Source organism: Microplitis mediator, chromosome 1, assembly GCF_029852145.1.
Source record: "Microplitis mediator isolate UGA2020A chromosome 1, iyMicMedi2.1, whole genome shotgun sequence".
NCBI classification, from domain to species: Eukaryota; Metazoa; Arthropoda; class Insecta; order Hymenoptera; family Braconidae; genus Microplitis; species Microplitis mediator.
Genome location: NC_079969.1, coordinates 7740076 through 7761684, shown reverse-complemented (window position 1 = coordinate 7761684; position 21609 = coordinate 7740076). Strand labels below are relative to the sequence as shown.

The 21609-nt window shown below is 31.3% G+C and overlaps 3 protein-coding genes and 2 long non-coding RNA genes across 5 annotated transcripts in view; 4 read left to right on the top strand and 1 right to left on the bottom strand.

Annotated features, from left to right (window-relative positions):
* The first annotated feature begins 194 nt into the window (after window positions 1–194).
* LOC130665061 (uncharacterized) lies at window positions 195–4970 on the top strand. Its single transcript, XR_008989502.1, has 3 exons — window positions 195–4050; window positions 4127–4347; window positions 4465–4970. It is a non-coding gene; the product is annotated as an uncharacterized LOC130665061 (long non-coding RNA).
* A 1496-nt stretch (window positions 4971–6466) lies between these two features.
* On the top strand, window positions 6467–9877 carry LOC130671624 (neprilysin-2-like). Its single transcript, XM_057475639.1, has 8 exons — window positions 6467–6525; window positions 6673–6812; window positions 7415–7468; window positions 7563–7784; window positions 7850–8067; window positions 8131–9049; window positions 9131–9351; window positions 9451–9877. The coding sequence occupies exons 1-8, from the start codon at window positions 6503–6505 to the stop codon at window positions 9787–9789; spliced, it is 2136 nt and encodes a 711-aa protein (XP_057331622.1). The 5' UTR covers window positions 6467–6502; the 3' UTR covers window positions 9790–9877.
* Window positions 9878–11559: 1682 nt separating this feature from the next.
* Window positions 11560–15845, top strand: LOC130671629 (neprilysin-2-like). The gene is made up of 8 exons (XM_057475652.1): window positions 11560–11694; window positions 11842–11981; window positions 12165–12218; window positions 12314–12535; window positions 12601–12818; window positions 12882–13797; window positions 13879–14099; window positions 14199–15845. Exons 1-8 carry the CDS (start codon window positions 11672–11674, stop codon window positions 14535–14537), a joined length of 2133 nt encoding a protein of 710 aa, XP_057331635.1. The 5' UTR covers window positions 11560–11671; the 3' UTR covers window positions 14538–15845.
* Window positions 15846–16122: 277 nt separating this feature from the next.
* LOC130673871 (neprilysin-2-like) lies at window positions 16123–20751 on the top strand. Its single transcript, XM_057479113.1, has 8 exons — window positions 16123–16280; window positions 16473–16612; window positions 16699–16752; window positions 18311–18532; window positions 18589–18809; window positions 18873–19788; window positions 19882–20099; window positions 20160–20751. The coding sequence occupies exons 1-8, from the start codon at window positions 16255–16257 to the stop codon at window positions 20499–20501; spliced, it is 2139 nt and encodes a 712-aa protein (XP_057335096.1). The 5' UTR covers window positions 16123–16254; the 3' UTR covers window positions 20502–20751.
* The window catches only part of LOC130676144 (uncharacterized), a 63231-nt gene continuing 58228 nt past the window's right edge, over window positions 16607–21609 (bottom strand). The window contains exons 2-3 of the long non-coding RNA XR_008991388.1: window positions 17523–17913; window positions 16607–17287 (exon numbers count right to left, since the gene is read on the bottom strand). This is a non-coding gene — a long non-coding RNA (uncharacterized LOC130676144). The remainder of the gene's footprint in view (window positions 17288–17522; window positions 17914–21609) is intronic.

Sequence of the window (21609 nt, the reverse complement as noted above, 5' to 3'; positions counted from 1 at the left end):
AGTTTCGATTCGTTTGTTCTTAGGACAAAAGCAGGCTTTTTACTATAAAGTTGTAGTCAACTTTAAATCACCTTCAGATAAAAAACGGGACTTTTTATATTTATATATATGTATATTTATATATATATATATATATATATATATATATATATATATATATATATATATATATATATATATATATTAGACTGGGCCAAAAAAATTGACTATTTTTTTTTCAGCTATAACGAAAATATTATTCAGAATGACAAAAAAAAAATTTCATAAAAGTTTGAGCCCTTAATATTAATTTTTAGAGCTCAATCATCGCTATTTTTAATTTTAATTCATAATTTGATGTTTTACGTCAGAACTGCTAAAACATTGGAGTAAAAAATAACAATTTTTACTTATTCTTATGTAAAATTAAATTCCCTACAAAAAAGGTCTGATTGAAAATTTTCGTCAGACAAGCCGATTCCGATTGTTATGTCCGACTTCGCAAACTTTTTTCAAACTCATGTTGAACACTCCTAGGGAATAAATATTCCATTTTCTCATAAGAGAAACCAGGATGGGTTCAATTGAGCGATATAGAACGACATATCAGATTTCTTTATTCTGTCTTTTATTCCCTTATCCTTCTTAAGTTCCCCACTTACTTCTTACAACAATTATTCTAATGCGTGGTAACACCCACAACTAGCATTGACTTAAATTGATTTGTGTCAACGGGGCATCTTATACGATGCACCTCACCAGAAAACCCCCTCTTTTCCAAACTCGGACCCCCATGGTTGCAGCGTTTAAAATTTTGAAGAGCAAATTACTCTACCGAGCACCGGTTTGCTTTTCGGTTATTAGTTGATTAGTTTCAGCGAAGAGTCGCAATTTGGTACATAGTATCTTTTCAAAAATCTCTCAAATAATTTTATTCAGGAAATAAAATTATCAAACCAATTAAATAAATATATATACTATATATTTATAACAAATATACAAAACAAAGCAAAGAAAAAGTTATCCCGGGTCGAAAAATTTGATCTGATTTTAGTCTAACTGGACTGTATTTGGACTACTTGGTCTGTTATTGAACTTCGATAAAAATTTTAATCTGTTTTTGATCTACCCGGGCTGAACAATTTGACCTGATTTTAGTCTGATTGGACTATTTGATCTGATTTTGATCTTTTATGAAAATTTTAAGCTGTTTTCGACCTGCTACTTTAAAAAACAAACGCGTTACGAGCAGACTAAATTAGATTAATTCGTGGACTTTAAAAAATTTTAATTCTGAAAATTTACAAGGACAAAACTAGATTAAATCATGGACTTATAAAATTTTTATTTATGGGCAATATTTATGAAAAAATTGTAAGTTGCAGAATTGATTATGTTTTATTTACTATCTTTTGTTTAAAAATGTCGGCAGTTGATGAAAATTTGACAGCTTAATTTTTTAGTTGTCTTCATTGAATATTTATATCATTGAATAAAAGTGATAAAACAACTTTTGAAATGTCAAGAATTTTCTCTTATTTACTGGATAAAATTGAAAATATTTTGGCATAAGAAAACATCAAAATTCTTGTGCTACGGAGAAAAATGTTGGCTCGCAATCTACCAATTTTTATTATGCTGTCGACCAAACTTGAAACAGAAAGTAAAGTATCCAAAAAATTACTATACTGCATCAAAATTATTATAATGTATGGAAGTAATTGATATCAAAGCTCATCGATAAGTTTCTCGCGCGTAATAAGTAATGTGATACAGTACAATCATTTTTTGTAAGAGCACGATAATTTTTTGGATGCTTTACTCCCTGTTTCAAGTTTAGTCGACAGCATTGTAAAAATTGGTAGGTTTCGAGCCAACATTTTCTCTGTGTGACATCTTATTATGGAAGCGCATTAGCATGTTTTAAATACCAAGAAAAATAAAATAAATTAATAAATCTAGATTATTATTATTATTATTATTTATATTTATAAAAAGTCCTGTATTTGTCCTTAAAAACAATTGAACACAGACCAATAATTATAATAAAAAAGTCTGTTTGTAGTCTAAACTTGATTTAAAACAGACTAAATATCATACGAAAATAAGTCTGATATTAGCCTGGATAAGGAATAGTACGGGCAAAAACAGATCAAATTCTTATATAAAATAAATATGATTTATAAACTTGAATTAAAGGAAAAATATTTGAATTTATCATTTATTTTAAAACAGATCTAATTTTTTGACCCGGGATATCAGTGAAAGAAAAATATATTAAAATATACAGCTTAAAGAAAGCAATTAATTAAATCGCGTAGCGAAGAGGAAAAAAAATTATAATACAAAGAAAAAGAAAATTCCAATAAATAATAGTGTTATCGGTTGTGAGTTAATAGTTAAGTGCTTAATAGCATTGCTCAGTGTAATTAAATTGAAATAATAAATATTGTAACGTGAATACATGTTCAAAAATAAAAGTCCAATCCTTTAAAAGAGTACCATCTCTATTTCCGCTCAGGAAAATTAAAGGAATATTATTCCGGTAAAACATAAAACTAAAAATATAGAAACTAGAAGATCTCAGTGTATACAAAAAGTGTAATAAATGTTAAGAAATAAAGACACGAGCCTATAAAGAGTATCATCTCTATTTTCTTTTAAGAAAAATAAAGGCATTTTTTTGTTTATTAAAGATTAAAGTTTAAAAGTTAAATAAAGGCAAAATCAAAGTGAAAGACTGTTTTTGTGTTTGATTAATTAAAAAAAGTTCCGGGATAAAAAAAATGTATGTCATTATACATAATTATATGTAGAAAATGGTCTATTACGATCACATATAATTATATAGGGGAGGGTGGGGCAGAGCGGCCCCCCTAAGCCAATTATTATTTTTTGTGGATTTCAACCATAAGATCACTTTACTTCTGTCCTATTTCGAACAAATTTATGGAAATTTTGCCGAAATTCTGAAAAAAAAATTTTTTTTTTTGTGGGGCAGAGCGGCCCCCCTTTAAAAAGTGATAAAAAAATTTTTTTTTTTTCGTTTTTTAATTTTTTAAATTGTTTTCATCATTAAGAATGTATTTCTTTCTCTTGACAACTATTTTTTGTTTTATATTACTCGAAAAAAATTTTTTAAAGTGTAATAAATCGTTCACTCTCGATTACCTTAATTACTAATTGTTATTTAATAAAAAAAAAAATCAATTCTATAGTTTTACTTTATTTCAAAAATTTATCAACTAAAAAAAAAAATTTAATTTTTATAAATTTTTAGTGACCAAATTTGCCTTTTACATAGAGAAACAGCTGAAAAATATGAAAAAAAAATTTTTTTTGAAGTTCCGGTTGGTCCGTTTTGCCCCAGGTGTTATGCGTAGGGCTGGAAATGTGGAATTATAATAATTTTTTTTTAATTTGATGATAAAAATATGAAAAAATCACTTTTTCGAAATTTTGGGCTTGTCCATTTTGCCCCAAATGTCATGCGTAGAGGTAAAAATGCGCAAACATATCGGATTTATAGTAATTAGTCGAGAAAAAAAAAATTTTTTTTTTTATCAAAATTTCAGGGGGGCCGCTCTGCCCCACCCTCCCCTATAATTACTTACATTTACATTTTATAGTAATTAATCGCAATTCGTGACATTTTTACCACAACACAGTGAAGTATGTCACTTTACGGTAAAATGCCGTAATTTTTCAGTAAATTTATACGTTTAAAAATATAATAAAATATCGAAATTAGACATAAAATACCGCAATTAGCGAGAAAATTACATATCATCATGTATAATTATATACAATTGGTTTTACCTGAGCTAATAAACACTGTTTGTACAGATATACCAATGGCTATGATACCCCGTTCTTTGTTTAACAATGATCGTGGATAAAAACAAACAAGTTTCCCTTCAACCACTAGAGATTTCACGGATCCTATTTTTAGTAGATTTCATAAAAATCGTTTCATAAAAATTTCATAAAAAAGTGACTTCAGCATCAAAACACAAGCAGAAATCGCTCCTGGTAACTCAAGACTCCCGGAAATATTCACTAGTCGTTTACGTAAGTCCTTGCTACACCAGATTCAAGAATCTTTCTGTATGTTTGCATTAAACCAATATTCGAAATTTTTGAACAGACATTCCAACTTCAATGATTCATAACCCGTTATTCAACCAGGATCATCCAATGTACATACTCTACGGTCTACATATGTCCTACATCGCAGTTCATATGGTTCACACTCTAACTAATGTGGATAGAAATTCGACAGATGATGGAATACTACCTCCAAATGAGCGACTCGATTGTTTCTGTCATCTACATGAGGATTTACCCGACATGATAAAGGAAAAAGGAGTGGGTATTTAACAATAAGTTATATGATAACAATCGCCCAGTTCAACAGAATTGTCAACTCGCAGTATTACATCGAATATCAGTTCGTGTAATGATTTTTGATTACTTATTTTTCAGCTACATCGTAATAAATTAGATGATATGATCTTTTTATACATCGGACTTCGTACATCTCGGAATTCTTATCAGACATTCTTCGGCAAGCATGGCATAGAAAAACCTCTTCCAGGACTACCGTACCCCCCGGAGCAATTATTTTGGATATCTTTTGCACAATCTTTTTGCCCTGAGTATACAAGCTTGGCTGAACACCGTAGTATCAATAACAATCAGTTTAATCTTCTTGAATAGTTATTGATGAAATTACTATCAAATATACCTGAAATTTCTTCAGATTTTCAGTGCCCAATCGATTCTAATTTAAATCCTGCAAAGAAATGCACTTGGTAGTAATTTGAATAAATTGTTATGGTGAAATTTTTTCGATCAACATGAGCTCTGTTTGACTTTAGTTTTAGTTTTAGTAATTAGTAAAGTAGAAAAAACCTCATTGTGTAAAGACTCTCATACAAAAAACAAAAATATATAAATTGTATATAACATGAGATAATTAAAGAGTAAATCTAAACAACTGTATGAAAGATAATTTTTAAATGAATTCAATAAAATTTGTATACTTAAATCCAGAAATATGTACCCATGTAAAAATTTTTTAGTTTTCATCATGCATTGACCATAAAGTTGTTATTTTGACATGAATATGACTTTTTCTAGTGGCATTTTTAAGGAAGTTTGAGATAAATCTGTAGCTTAATTCTTGAGCAAGTCTACACGATCACTCTTGGACAAGTCTAAGGTAAGATATCTTAAGCGAATCTGTAGTAATACTTGGTTAAAATACTTGCGTGAGGCCCACCACCCATGCAGGAGCTGCCAGAGTTAAACGACGGGGCCCTACTTGGCCCAGGACTGGGTAACTTAGCCTTGGCCGTCAATGGCAACCCAGATTTGGGCCAAGGTAGGATTACCCAAGTTTGGCTATACCTATGGTTTAATAAGTAGATCATATAAATGTATCAGTTCAACATTAGTAGGTTCGTCCAGTAGCTACCGTTCGGACCCAGCAATCAGAAGGACGACAGTTCGCGCCCAGAGCCCAGCAGAATTTTCACCGAGTTTTTTTCACATCATTTACCTCTCTTAGATAGATTACCAAAAGTGGGCCAAGATTAACTTACAAGGCTGGTCCAAAGTTCTACAAAGTTGGGCCAAGCCTGGGCCCGTAGTACTTTCCTCTCTGGGCAGGTCAGACTTGCAAAGAAATTGATTAAGATACCTGCAGATGGCACTATTATAAGGAAAGAGTTCACCTGACGAAAAATTTCAATCAGACCTCTTTTGTCGAGCATTCAATTTCCTACAAGAAATGTATCTAAATCAAATCCGTTTATCTCAATGGCTTGGGAGTTATGAAACAAAAACGCGTTCAATAAAAAAAAATCAAAAATTGCGATGATACACCTTAAATATACTAATTTTATAAAGTGGAAACCTAAACATGCAAACCTTCTCAATAAGACAATTTATAGATAAATTGAGAAAAATATAGATAGTCCGAACTGGGAATCGAACCCAGACCATATCGGTATCGCGCCGAGTGCTCTACAGGGTTCAAATTTTCACAATAATATTTTTTTGTCATCCTCAATAATAAATTCGATATGCAAAAAAAAAAAATAGTCGATTTTTTTGGCCCAGTCTAATATATATAGTCCACGACAGTAGTTATATTTGTGTCAAAATATGAACTCCACTGTAATATAAAGATTAAGATTCGTGATAAAAGAAACATCATTATACTGATAGAAAATTTTCAAAATATGATGGGAAGATTTTGTCCGCGTAGAAATATAGGAATCAGTATGATTATATACGACAAGTTCTAAGTATATAAATGACTAATATAATAATGATAGTAATGATATTGTTCATTATCCATGACTTACCTAAGTGATGATTTATTTTAACACGATAATAGAGTTATAATTTAATAACAATTATGGTGATTCACACAGTTTCTATTTAACAAACTGCGTAAGTTAATTTTTGTCATTCCTTTCGACTAGTTTGCAAGAGTAACACGAGATATTTCAAGATGAAACTTCTAATGTTCGATAAGTAGGATTATTAATTATTTATTTACTTACGATTTATTCAAGTTCTATTAATAATTTAAATGTTTCTTTGAGAGAAAGAAAAAAAAGAAATAATTTTGGTAATTAATTGCTGACTAAGTAATAAATGTGACGGTTTAACTTTTTATAGATCACCAGGGCTACTACGGCAAAAGAAACAGAGGTCAGTGTTGAAGAGTACATTTTTTTTAATTGTGAGTGTTGGTTTAGTCTGTTCAATTTTTCCAATTAACACTTCAGCGGCTGTTGTCGACACTACACGAAACGATGGTGAACAATTTTGACTTTTGATATTAGTAATTATTTAGTTCTATAATACGAACTTTTGGGTAAAAATAGTTATCTATAATTATATATGATTATTAAAATATATGGAATTAATTATAATGTGTAATTACATATAGACAATGCCCCAATGTCACTATAGAAAATTATGTATAAATATATATATAATGGTTTTTAATATCTAGTCATATATAAATAATGTATAATTGAATGTAATTGCATATAATTATATGTAATTGTATACAATTACATACCATTACGTATAATCATGTCATTTTACAGAAATAAGTTAAAAAATGAATGCATTCCAAAAGGCAAAGAGTTACTAACTAATATGATAATATGTTTCGTTATAAAAAATGTATGAAATTTGAAAGCATGAATTTAATACTTTGCTATAATATACATGCATTCTAAAAAACAACGAGTCCCTTGAGATTCTTTTTAATTCCTGAAAACTGTGTAACATGTAGATAGAAGTAATTATATATGATTATAATTATATGGAATCACATATAATTTTTTTCACCTGGGCTTAGGGTATATATGTAACTATATTGCTAATAATTATTAAAAAAACTTTACAGTGGCGGCAAACAAATGTACAGGTAATGCATGTGCTGTAGAACAATCAGAAGCTGGTAAGTTGTTTTAAGCCTCAATACGACGCGTTTAAACTTTTCTTAAAAAACAGGACAATACATAATCCTAGTCCATTTTTATTTTATTTTTCAGCCGCACGAATCTTAAGATACCGTGATGCCAGTATTAATCCATGTGACAATTTTTACCGATTTGCATGCGGTAATTCCAAAAAAACTGATAAATCTAATGATCACGATTATCTTGGTTCACAAAAACATGATTATCTTGAAAAGTTGATTCGACAAGGAATTTCTTCTGATTTTAAACCCTACAAACTTATCGACGATATTTACAAATCATGCATCAATGATAGTAGGTACCATTAATTACTTTTAGATTGGAGTAACGAACATATCTGACCTTATAAATTTATCTAGATGCCAAAGGGCCACAAGCTCTAGATCTGTTAAAACGTACGATGAAAAAATTAGGCAATTGGCCTATTTTAGAAGCTAACTGGAAGGAGTCCACTTTCAACTGGATTGATTTCACCGGTGATGCTAAAAAAAATGGTTACAATATCAATTATTTCTTAGATTGGACATCAAAATCTATATTTAGTGGTTCTCGTAAAAGTTTAAGATATTCTGTTACGGTGAGTCACGTAGTCGACTACTACAAGTTATACGGATAAATTATCTCACATTCTTGTTAACAGTTGGCTGATACTTATTTCGATCCCTCTATGCCCGAGAAAACTACCTCACAAAAACAAGCTTATTCTGATTACATAGTAAAAGTAGCACGACTCCTTGGAGCGAATGGTGGTGACTTGGCAAAGGACATGAAAGATGCATACGATTTTGAAGAACAATTATCAAAAATAAATGATGGGAACCATCCTTATCAGACAGCTAATTTCACAATTGCAGAGTTACAGAAGCAATGGCCGAGCATTGAGTGGAAGCGATTCATTGATAAAACCCTAATTCCTTTCGTAGATGCTAATGAAAAGCCTATTTTAACTGTTTGGAATTCTACCACTTTAACAGAATTCACACAACTTATGAAAAAAACCCCAAAACGCGTGCAAGCAAATTACGCCATTTGGAAAATGGTTCAATACTCAGCTCCTTATTTGTCTAAAGAATTTAGGGAAGCGCAAAAAACGTTCCATAAACGAGTAGGTCATGTTGGCATTCCGACCGATAATGATTGTCTGAAATTGACTAAAAAATACGCAGTATATGCCACCCAATACTTATATTTGGACCAATATAATAGTAGTCAGGCACTCGTTAAAAATATTATTGGATCTATTAAAACTGGAATGATCAATTTGATAAAAGAATCTAAAGTATTGGATGCCAAAGATAAAAATAAAGGAATTAAAACTATTACAGAAATGCCATTTACTATCGGGCCGTCGGAAAAATTATCTGACCGAAAAGAACTGGAAAAATTCTACGCAAATGCACAAGTTGTCAAAGACAACTTTCTGCAGACGATCTTGAACTTGAATTTATTTCAAATGAAAAATGACTTCAGCATTAAAATACAATCAGAAATCGCTCCACACGGCGTTTCTCTATTAGATAACTCTGCATTCCCGGAAGTATTTGATGGTCGCCTAATACGTAAGTCTTGATTACATCAAATTTGATTAAATAATATAATTATGTTTGATGGATTCAAATCTTTCCGTACTTTTTCAACAGACATACCAGCTTCAATGATTCCCAGCTCATTGTTTAACGAAAATCGTCCAATGTACATGAATTACGGTTTGAATGCGTTCTATATCGCAATTGATATCGCCAATACTTTGGCTGATATTGGAAGAGGTCGAAAAAAAGATGGAACCCTACTTCCAAATGACCAACTCGATTGTTTCCGTCGTCATTATGAGGATTTATCTGACGAGACAAAAAAGAATAATGTAAGTATTTAACAATCATTTAATTTAACAGAATTTTCATTTCGCAAAATTACATTAGAAATCAATTCGTCTAATTTTTTTCTGGATATTTATTTTCAGCTTCGTCGTAAGAATTTCGAAGAGGATTTGATCCTCCAATATATCGCATTTCGGGCATCTCGGAATTCTTACAAGATTTATGTAACCCAAAATGGCAGTGAAAAATCTCTTCCAGGATTATCATATTCTCCGGAGCAGCTATTCTGGATATCTTTCGCACAATCGGATTGTTCTACATACGCAGATTTAGCTGAAGCCCGTGATATTAATAACAATCAGTTCAATGCTGTTGAATACATAATGATGAAAATTTTATCAAATGTACCTGAATTTTCATCAGATTTTCAGTGTCCTGTGGGTTCTAATTTGAATCCCGCAGAAAAGTGCACCTGGTGGTAATTCCAATGAACTTTTTATTTCCAAATTTTGAAATATTTTGCCTGGTTTGAAAAATTAGATCTGTTTCAAAATAAATGATAAATTAAAATGTTTTTGATTTATTTAGGTTTTTAAATTGTATGTATTTTATATGGGAATTTATTTGGATTTTGTTGGAACTATTCCCTATCCAAGCCAATGTCAGACTTGTTTTCGTTCTATTAGTCTGTTTTGAATCGTTTTTAGATTAAAAACAGATTTTTTTTTTTACAATTATTAGTCTCGATTCATTTGTTCTTAGGACAAAAGCAGACTTTCTACTATAAGTTGTCGTCAACTTTAAATCACCTTTAGATAAAAAACGGGACTCTTTACAAATATGAGTAATAATAATAATCTGGATTTTAAAAGTTATATTAATTTTCTTGATATTTAAAACATATTAATGCGCTTTCATAATAAGATGTCACAAGAATTTCGATGGATTCTAATGCCAAACTATTTTTCGATTTTATCCAGTAAAGCAGAAAAATTTCTTGACATTTGAAGAGTAATTTTATTACTTTTATTCAATATTATAAATATTCAGTCAAGACAACTAAAAAATGAAGTTGTCAAACTACCACTAACTCCGACATTTTCAAACAGAAGACACCAAGTAAATGGTAAACAAAACATATTATAGTTGGATTAGCGAGATTTTGCGCTTCGTTATTTACCCCCACCATCAAGGCGCAATGTGTTACGTATCGAAATTTAGATGGTGGGGGTAAAAACGGAAAATATCCGAAACGCAAAGTCTCACTAATCCCGCTGTAAATTCTGTAACTTTGAATATTTTTTATAAATATTGTCTATATATGAAAATATTACAAGTCCATGATTTAATGTAGTTCTTTCCATGCAAATTTTCAGAACTAAAATTTTTTTAAGTTCCAGAATTAATCTAGTCTGTCTGTAACGCAACTGTTTTTCAAAACAACAGATCAAAGAAAGCTTAAAATTTTAATGAAACATTAAAAACAGATCAACTAGTTCAAATACAGACCAATTAGTTCAAATGCAGTCCAGTTAGACTAAAATCAGATCAAATTTTCCGACCCGGGTAAATAATAATGAACATTGTTTTGCATAATCTTTAACACTATAATTATTTGATGTGTAATAAAAAATATAAAAAATATTACGAGATGTAAATCAATTAAAAGAAAAGTAATTGTATAATGATTCTTATATAGATAAGAATATGTTAACTGTAAGACATAAGATAAATAATAATTTAATCTAAATAATTGCGAGTAAGTTAATTTTTAAATGAATATAATTATAGTGAATAAATATAGTGAATATATATATAGAAACCCGAACTGGGAATCGAACCCAGACCATGTCGGTATCGTGCCGAGTGCTCTACAGGGTTTAAATTTTCACAATAATATTTTTTTGTCATCCTAAATAATAAATTCGATATGCAAAAAAAAAATAGTAGATTTTTTTGGCCCAGTCTAATATATATATAGTCCACGACAGTAGTAATATTTGTGTTAAAATATGAACTCCACTGTAATATAAAGATTAAGATTCGTGATAAAAGAAACTTCATTATACTGATAGAAAATTTTTAAAATATGATGGGAAGATTTTGTCCGTGTAGAAATATAGGAATCAGTATGATTATATACGACAAGTTCTAAGTATATAAATGACTAATATAATAATGATGGTAATGATGTTGTTCATTATCCATGACTTACCTAAGCGATGATTTATTTTAACAAGATAATAGAGTTATAATTTAATAACAATTATGGTGATTCACACAGTTACTATTTAATAAACTGCGTAAGTTAATTTTTGTCATTCCTCTCGACTAGTTATCCAGAGTAACACGAGGTATTTCAAGATGGGGCTTCTAATGTTCGATAAGTAGGATTATTAATTATTTATTTACTTACGATTTATTCAAGTTCTATTAATAATGTAAATGTTTCTTTGAGAGAAAGAAAAAAAAGAAATAATTTTGGTAATTAATTGCTGACTAAATAACAAATGTGACGGTTTAACTTTTTATAGATCACCAGGAACATTGCGGGAAAAGAAACAGAGGTCAGTATCGAAGCGTACATTTTTTTTAATTGTGAGTGTTGGATTAGTCTGTTCAATTTTTCCAATTAATACTTCAGCGGCTGTTGTTGACACTACACGAAACGATGGTGAACAATTTTGACTTTTGATATTATTAATTATTTAGTTCTATAATAAGAACTTTTGCGTAAAAATAGTTATATATAATTATATATGATTATAGTTATATGTACTCACATCTAATTTTTTTTTTACCCGGGCTTAGAGTATATATGTAGCTATATAGCTAATAATTATTCAAAACTTTACAGTGGCGGCAAACAAATGTACTGGTAACGCATGTGCCATAGAACAATCAGAAACCGGTAAGTAGTTTTTGAGTCTCAGTATAACGCGCTTAAACTTTCATTAAACAATACGACAAGAAATAATCCTAGTTCATTTTTATTTTATTTTTCAGCCGCACGAATCTTAAAATACCATGATGCCAGTATTAAGCCCTGTGACAATTTTTACCGATTTGCATGCGGTAATTACAAAAAAACTGATAAATCTAACGATTACGATTATCTTGAATCACAAAAACATGATTATCTTGAGAAGTTGATTCGAAAAGGAATCTCTTCAGACTTCAAACCCTACAAACTTATCGACGATACTTACAAAACATGCATCAATGAAAGTTGGTACCCTTAACTACTTTTAGATTGAAGTAACGAACATATCTGACCTTATAAATTTATCTAGATGCCAAAGGGCCACAAGCTCTAGATCTGTTAAAACGTACGATGAAAAAATTAGGCAATTGGCCTATTTTAGAAGCTAATTGGAAGGAATCCACTTTCAACTGGATTGATTTCACCGGTAATGCTAAAAAAACTGGTTACAATATCAATTATTTCTTAGATTGGACACCAAAGCCTATATATAGTAGTTCACGTAGAAGTTTAATATATTCTGTTACGGTGAGTCACGTAGTCGACGATTAAAAATTATACGGATAAATTATCTCATATTCTTGTTAACAGATGGCTGATACTCATTTCGATCCCTCTTTGCCCGAGAAAACTACCTCGCAAAAACGAGCTTATTCTGATTACATGGTAAAAGTAGCACGACTCCTTGGAGCGAATGGTGGTGACTTGGCAAAGGACATGAAAGACGTATACGATTTTGAAGAACAATTTTCAAAAATAAATGTTGGGGACCATCCTTATCAGACAGATAATTTCACTATGGTAGAATTACAGAAGCAATGGCCGAGCATCGAGTGGAAGCGATTTGTTGACAAATCCCTGATTCCGTTTGTGGATGCCAATGAAAAGCCTATTTTAACTGTTTGGAATTCTACTACTTTAACAAAGTTCGTACATCTAATGAAAAAAACTCCAACACGTGTGCAAGCAAATTACGCCATTTGGAAAATGGTTCAATACTCAGCTCCCTATTTGACTGGAGAATTTAGGGAAGCCCGAAAAACGTTTTATAAACAAGTAGGTTACGTTGGCATTCCAGCCGATGACGATTGCCTGGAATTGACTATAAAGTACGCAGAATATGCCGCCCAATACTTATATTTAGATCAATATAAAAGTAGTCAGGCACTCGTTAAAAATATGATTGGATCTATTAAAACTGAAATGATCAATTTGATAAAAGAATCTAAAGTTTTGAATGCCAAAGATAAAAATGAAGGAATAAAAACTCTTACAGAAATGCCATTTACTATCGGGCCGTCGGAAAAATTGTCTGACCCAAAAGAACTTGAAAAATTCTACGCAAATGTACAAGTTGTCAAAGATAACTTTTTGCAGACGATCTTGAACTTGAATCTATTCAAAATGAAAAAGGACTTCAGCATTAAAATACAATCAGAAATCGCTCTATACGGCGTTGCTCGGTTATATAACACAGCACTCCCGGAAGTATTCGCTGGTCGTCTACGTAAGTCTTAATTACATCAAATTTGATCGAATTAACTTATTATGTTTGATGTATTCTCATCTTTTGGTACTCATCTAACAGACATACCAACTTCGATGATTCCCAGCCCATTATTTAACGAAAATCGTCCAATGTACATGAATTACGGTTCAAGTGCGTCCTACATTGCAATTAATATCGCCGAAGCTTTGGCTGATATTGGAAGAAGTTGGAATCAAGATGGAACCCCACTTCCAAATGACCAACTCGATTGTTTCCGTCGTCATTATGAGGATTTGTCTGACGAGACAAGGAAACAAAGAGTTAGTATTTAGCAATCATTTAGTTTAACAGAATTTTCACTTCGCAAAATTATATTAGATATGAATTCGTCTAATTATTTTTGGGTTTTTCATTTTTAGCTCCGTCGTAATAAATTCGAAGAGGATTTGATCCTCCAATATATCGGATTTCGGGCATCTCGAAATTCTTACAAGACTTATGTCGCCAAACATGGCATCGAAAAACCCCTTCCAGGATTATCATATCCCCCGGAGCAGTTATTCTGGATATCTTTCACTCAATCGTATTGTTCTACATACGCAGATTTAGCTAAAGCCCGTGATATTAACAACAATCAGTTCAATACTTTCGATTACATAATGATGAAAATTTTATCAATTGTACCGGAAATTTCATCAGATTTCCAATGCCCTATGGGTTCTAATTTGAACCCCGCAAAAAAATGTTCCTGGTGGTAATTTCAATGAACTTTTTATTTCAAAATTTTAAAATAGTCTGCCCAGGTTGAAAAATTAGATCTGTTTAAAAATAAATGATAAATTCAAATGTTTTTCATTTAATTTAGGTTTTTAAATCATACTTATTTCATATGGGAATTTAATAAGTTTTTGTCGCCCGAAAGTAACTCTACTTTAGTACTAAAATCCTCAATGAGAACTATGAGGTCTAGATGCGAATAATTTATCGATTTTAAATTATAATTAAGACCTGAAAATCCTCAACAAATGGAAAGTTATAATTCGGACATCGGTTCAAATGCGAATAAAATTATTCCTGTATGTTTTGAGTATTTTGAGGCTCTAATCCAAATTATGTTATCCCAGTTTAGTCCTCAAAGTTGTAAAATGGGTCGTAACTACTACTTTGAGGACTAAACTAGGATAACTTTCTATACTGCTGTCAATCTTAAAATTCTAAATTAATTCCTCAAAAACCTCATTGATAACTTTGAGACTTACATCCGAATTTGGTTTTTGACTCGGGTAATCAATTCTGTACCTTGACAGTTATTGGCGTAACTAGTAGGGTAAGTGATTCATAATGTGTCAGCGCTAAAGACATCGCGGGTGACGGATTATGACTTACCCTACATTTTGCGCCCATAATTTTATTCAACTCATGTGCACTATTCACGTTTTATTAATCGCCTAAAAAGCAAAGTCTCAATAGTTGTTTAGTGACATAGTAAAAAAAACATTCGGCATCACAACCTCGGCTACTCAATGGGTAACAACAAGGAGTTGTAATTACCTAATATTTAGTAAGAGCTCGAAAGATAGTTACGTTTATTTTCATTACGTCACAATGGCCGGGATGGTAGACATCTTTACTTCGTTTTGACAAATAATTTTTCACCAGTCGGTAAACGGCCATTTAGGGTTCGGATTTTAGGCATGAATAAAATATTTTTTATAAATGAATATATTACAAGTCCATAATTCAATCTAGTTTTGTCTGTCTGTAACGCAACTAAATTTTAAAACAACAGATCAAAAACAGCTTAAAATTCTAATAAAAGATCAAAAACAGATCAACTGTTTCAAATACATACCAATTAGTCCAAATAAAGTCCAGGTAGACTAAAATCAGATCAAATTTTCCGACCCGGGTAAATAATAATGAGCATTGTTTTGCATAATCCTTGACACTATAATTATTTGATGTGTAATAAAAAAATATAAAAAATATTACGAGATATAAATCAGTTGAAAGAAAAGTAATTGTATAATGATTCTTATATAAATAAAAATATTTTAACTGTATGACATAAGATAAATAAAAATTTAATCTAAATAATTGCGAGTAAGTTAATTTTTAAATGAATATAATTAAATTTGCCTGCTGTGAATGAAGAAATATGTCAGCGTATATAAAATTGAAAATAATTCTTTGGAAAGTTTTCTGACATATAACAATAGAGGGAGCTGTCATATCATTGCCAATATGATCTATTTTATCAATACACAAAACTATAATAATAATAATGATGATAAAGGAGAATGAGTTTGTCCTTTGCTCTTGGCTGTTTCTATTCATGCATTTATTTTAATAAAGTAATAGGGTAGTAATTTGATAAACTTTACAGCACCTTACACAACTGCTATATAACATTCTGAGGTGCTCAATTTAAGTTATTTATGGCGAGAAGTCTGCAAGAGTAACAGTTAATATTTTATGATGACGTTTGAAATATTTAATAAGTAAGATTATTGTTTATTTATTTTTATATATTTACGATTTATATAAGTGACGTTAATTATTTTAATAATATTTGAAGTAAGGGGCGGCTAGTAATAAAATCATCGATTTAAAAAATTTTTTATGTTACAAAATGTAATTTTAGTGACTGATTACTGACTGAATAATAAATGTGACGGTATAATTTTTTATAGATCGCCAAGACCATTGCGGCTAAAGAAACAGAGCTCAGTATGTGAGCGTAAGTTTTTTTTAATTGTGAGTGTGGGATTGGTTTGTTCAATTTTGCCGATTAATACTTCAGCGGCTGCTGTCGACACTCCACAAAGCGATGGTAAGTAATTTTGACTTTTGATATTCAATTAATTATTTAATTTTATGGAAGTAAAGTATTGGCGTATAAATTTTCATACTTTGCAGTGGCGGCAAACAAATGTACAGGTAACACATGTGCCGTAGAACAATCAGAAACCGGTAAGTTGTTTTTAAGCCTCAGTTATGTCCGGGTAAAAAAATTATATATTATTATATGCAATTCATATCTAAATATATATTATCCATTTATAGTTAGATAAAATAACATGTAAATATTTATAATTATATATAGAAAGTGGCACAATGTATACATTATATCTAATTGTATAGAATTATAGATGATTATATTGGGCCATTTTTCGCATGTAATTGTGTATAAAGGGGGCGGGGTCAAAATGGGCTCCTTGAAATTTTTAATACCTCGAAATATTTGGGGGCAAAATAGATCCTTCCCAAATTTTTGTTCAATTTAAGGGGGGGGGGGGGGCTAAATCGTGAAAAAAATGCTTTTTTTAGGCGTATGGATTGTGCTAATTCATTAAAACCTTTTGAACATTATTAAGTATATATTCAACAACATTAGGTAATTTTTTTATGTAAAAGTATCCGCAACCAAGCCGGTGACGGAGCTTTTCCCAGAACGTCTTTAAAAAAAGTTGATTTGCGTGAGCAGTGTATCTCAGCTGGAGATTATCTGAAATAAAAAACCATTGAAATTTAGTCAAAGCATTATTAAAACCTCCCTCCAACGTTCCCTGATTAATTTTTTTTTTCATTTTTTCATTTTTTAATGGTCATTTAAAGTAAAAACTGCTATTTTTTACAAAAATTTGCGCCGTTTTGGAGCTGGAAAACCCCCTTGTAAAAAAAAAATCTAAATCTCAACGTTGGGGGGGGGAGGGGGTATTTTATACGTAGAAAGTGTGTACCAAGTTTGAAATAAATCGGTAATGTAGTTTTTAAATAGCAGTGCTCACGGTCTGTGCTCACTGAATAAGTGATTCAAGAATAAGGAACCCTTGCGATGTGTTTGAAATTTTGCTTTACTTTTAACTTGTCTAGATAAAAAAGTTTTCTGATCTTCAGGGGGAAAAAGGATCTGAGATACAAAAAAAAGGCCATATTTTTGTGATTTTTTTTTCTGAGTACCTTCTTCATTAAAAGTCTTAAAATTCGTGACAATATTAAGCATCATTCCAAGCATATTCTGTTAAATTTTCATAAAAAAATATCAAAAAATAAGCCAGTGGTAGTGAGAAGAACTAAGTCGCCTCAAAAAAAGTTCTATGCGGTAGTCAGGATAACTCATGACTGCTTCATCTGAAATCAAAAAACCAATAAAATTTCTTTAGCACATAAGTTTATCTTGGATTCGAACGAAGGAATAAACAAAATATTCATTTTTGAATTTTTGGTAAAGGTACAATCAAAAACTTCTGATTTTTACCAAAAATTGCTCCTTTTGTTTAATTAAAAAATGAGTAGTAATTGAAAAAAAAAATCCTTCGTTCAGACCCGAGTATTTAGTATCTAAAAGAAGTATTTAAAGTTTGGGCGTAATCTGTCCAAAGGTTTTCGAGAAATTTTGACTACCGACTTAATAAAAAAGTTCTGAGAATCACGCGATTGAAGTTTTTTTTTTTACCCAATTGACGCGTTGCAATTTTCATTAAAGAACAGGAAAAATCATTCTCGCCCATTTTTATTTTATTTTCAGCCACACGAGTCACGAGATACCGCGATGTCAGTGTCAACCCCTGTGATAATTTTTACAAATTCGCTTGCGGTAGTTACAAGAAAACTGATAAATCTGATGATTACAATCATCTAGAAACTTTGAGGAATGATCAACTTAAGAAGTTGATCCAAAAAGGAACCTCTTCCGAATTCAAACCTTACAAACTTATCGATGATATTTACAAGACATGTATTAATAAAGGTAAGAACCCTTAAATAAAAAGTTAGAAACACATCTGACCTTATAAATTCATCTAGATGCCAAAGGGCAACAAGCGTTAGATACTCTCAAACGAATTATCAAAAGTTTGGGCAGTTGGCCCATTCTAGAAGCCGATAAATGGAAGGAAGCTGACTTCAATTGGATCGACTTCAGTAGCAATGCCAAAAAAGCCGGTTACAATATAAACTATTTCTTAGATTGGGAACCCCTGACTATATATCGTGAAAAGAAGAAAGTTATCAGATATTCTGTAGCCGTAAGTTCGGAAAAAATGATTCTCTTAACTTCTGTCTTTTAATTTCTTTATTTTTCTCAATAGATGGCGCGAAGCTACTTCGCGAATTCAATGAGCAGCAAAATTGAAACACAGAAACAAATTTACAGCGAATATATGCTAAAAATATCAAAACTTTTTGGCGTAAACACTGATGACATAACCCAGCAATTGAACGAAGCCTTCGATTTTGAAATAAAATTACAGGAAATAAATTCTGGAAATGGGTCAGACTATACTCCTCACATCAGTATTGAACAATTAAAAACTCAGTGTCCAACTGTTGAATGGGATAAATTTGTCGAAAAAACTCTGATGCCTTTTGTTGACGCTGATGAAAAGCCGATTTTGACGGTCCGTAATTCGACCGCTCTCGCGGGATTTGCTAAACTAATTGAAAGTACTCCGAAACGTGTGCAAGCCAATTACGCCGTGTGGAAAATAATTCAATACTCGGTTCCTTATTTGACTGAAGAATTTAGGGAAGCGTTGAAAAGTTTCAATGAACAAATAAGCCTTCCAGAAATTCCGCAAGAAGATTTTTGTGTCGACGTGGTCAAAAAGTATGCTGAACATGCCCTCAATTCATTGTATTTGGACCAGTATAAAAGCAGCCAGGAGACTATTAAAACAATGGTTGGATCTATTAAAGAAGAAATGATAAAAATGGTTAAAGATTCTAAAACATTGAATGAAGAGGATAAGAATGGAGCAATCGAAGTCGTTAACAAGATGATTTATACAATCGGGCCGTCGGAAAAATTGTCAGACCCAAAGGAATTGGAAAAATTCTACGCAGATGCTCAAGTTGTTGAAGACAATTTCCTCCAAACAATCTTGAACTTGAATTTGTTTAAGATAAAAAAGGAATTCGGTAATAAAGTGCAATTGGAAGTATTTCCATTTTTCATTGCCAAATCGGCCAACCCAGGAATCCCGGAAAATTTCGCTGGATATCTCTGTAAGTTATATTTAGATGAAATCATTATTCAAACAAAGAAATCTTGTAATTGTCCCACAATTTAATTATTTTTTGTAAATTTATTTTCGGTAGACATTCCAACTTCTATGATACCTAGTCCGTACTTTAACGTAAATCGTCCGATGTACATGAATTTTGGTGCAAGTGGAACACACATAGCGATAAATATTTACAAAAGTTTACTTTTCTTCGGAAGAAAGTGGACAGATGGTGGAGAACTACTTTCAACTGATCAAGTCGATTGCTTCCGTAATCAATACGGCAATTCAACTGATGCAAATAAAAACAATGTAAGAATTCGATTTAACTCTTTCCCGATTGACTGCCTAATTATCACTTTATGTTTTTAGCGTCATCCTAAACCAGAAGAAGACATGATTGTCCAATTCATCGGTTTTCGTACTTCTCGGGCTACTTATCAAAATTACGTAACTAAAAATGGCGCCGAACTAGCTCTTGCAGGACTGCCTTACACTCCGGAACAATTATTCTGGATTTCATATGCGCAATCATTGTGTCCTATTTTTGCTAATCAAACAGACGCTGAACCTACTGATGCCACAAATAATCAATTCGCTTCTCCTGAATATAAATTAACGAAAATACTATCAAATATACCGGAAATTTCATCTGATTTCAAGTGTCCTATTGGTTCTAACCTTAATCCCGAACACAAATGTACTTGGTGGTAGTTTGAATAATCTGCAAAGATGGAGCTGTCAGATAACCTGCAAGTATATTTACTTGGACACAAAAATAATAATTTTTTTATAACTACTGTAGTACGAAAATATCTATTTTACTGTTGTAAGAGTTATGTAAAATAAAAATAATCATGTAAAGTGATCTAAGATCTCATAATGAGCATATATATGTATATATATACTGTGTAATTATTGTGGAAATCATATACAAATAAAATATCAAACATATTTAAGAAAATTCAAGTTTCTGTTTTTTATTGGCTTTGATCCACGTCGATCTATAGATCGTATTACTTTGATTTCGAAAGTTCTTATATATTTTACTACCTTTCGGTTATAGAGGACTTCTTTTTAGACGTATTATACACTGAAAGAAATAATCGGTAGCAGCTACCGATTGGTAATCGGTAGCCACTACCCATTATTTTTCGGTAGCGGCTACCGATTAATTTTCGGTAAAAGCTACCGATTATTTCGGTCACGGCTACCGATTATTCAGTAACAGCTACCGATTATTTCGACAGCCGTTAATCGTTAATCGTTAATAAAAAAATTGGTAGCTGTTACCGAAATTAGGAAACTGATACCGAAATAATCGGTAGCGGCTACCGAAAAATAATCGGTAGTGGCTACCGAATGCCAATAGGTAGCTGCTACCGATTATTTTTTTCAGTGTAGAGCTAAAACTAGGAAAAAAAACTTTTCAAACCTAAAAAGGCATATAATTTAAGTTTAACGATCTTTTGGCTTTCAAATTTTTTTTTCAATTTAGAGCTTCAAAATTGGTCTACAAAATAATTGACGACAACAAAAACATACATGCTCTCTTAGAACTAGGAAGCTTCCTAAAGCCAAAAGGGCGCATGAAAATATAAGTTCTTTTTGGATTAGTAACACAAAATATCTAAATAATAAAAGAATTAGATCTGATTTATCCAAGAGACGATTGAGAGAGAAGCTTATGGATCATAATATGAAATGGACTTCGTCCGTCGTTCCTTATTCATTTATAAATTTATTTCAATAGGGTAATAGAATAATGATTTTATAAATTTCATAGCATCTTATACAATTTCTATTCAACATACTGAGGTGC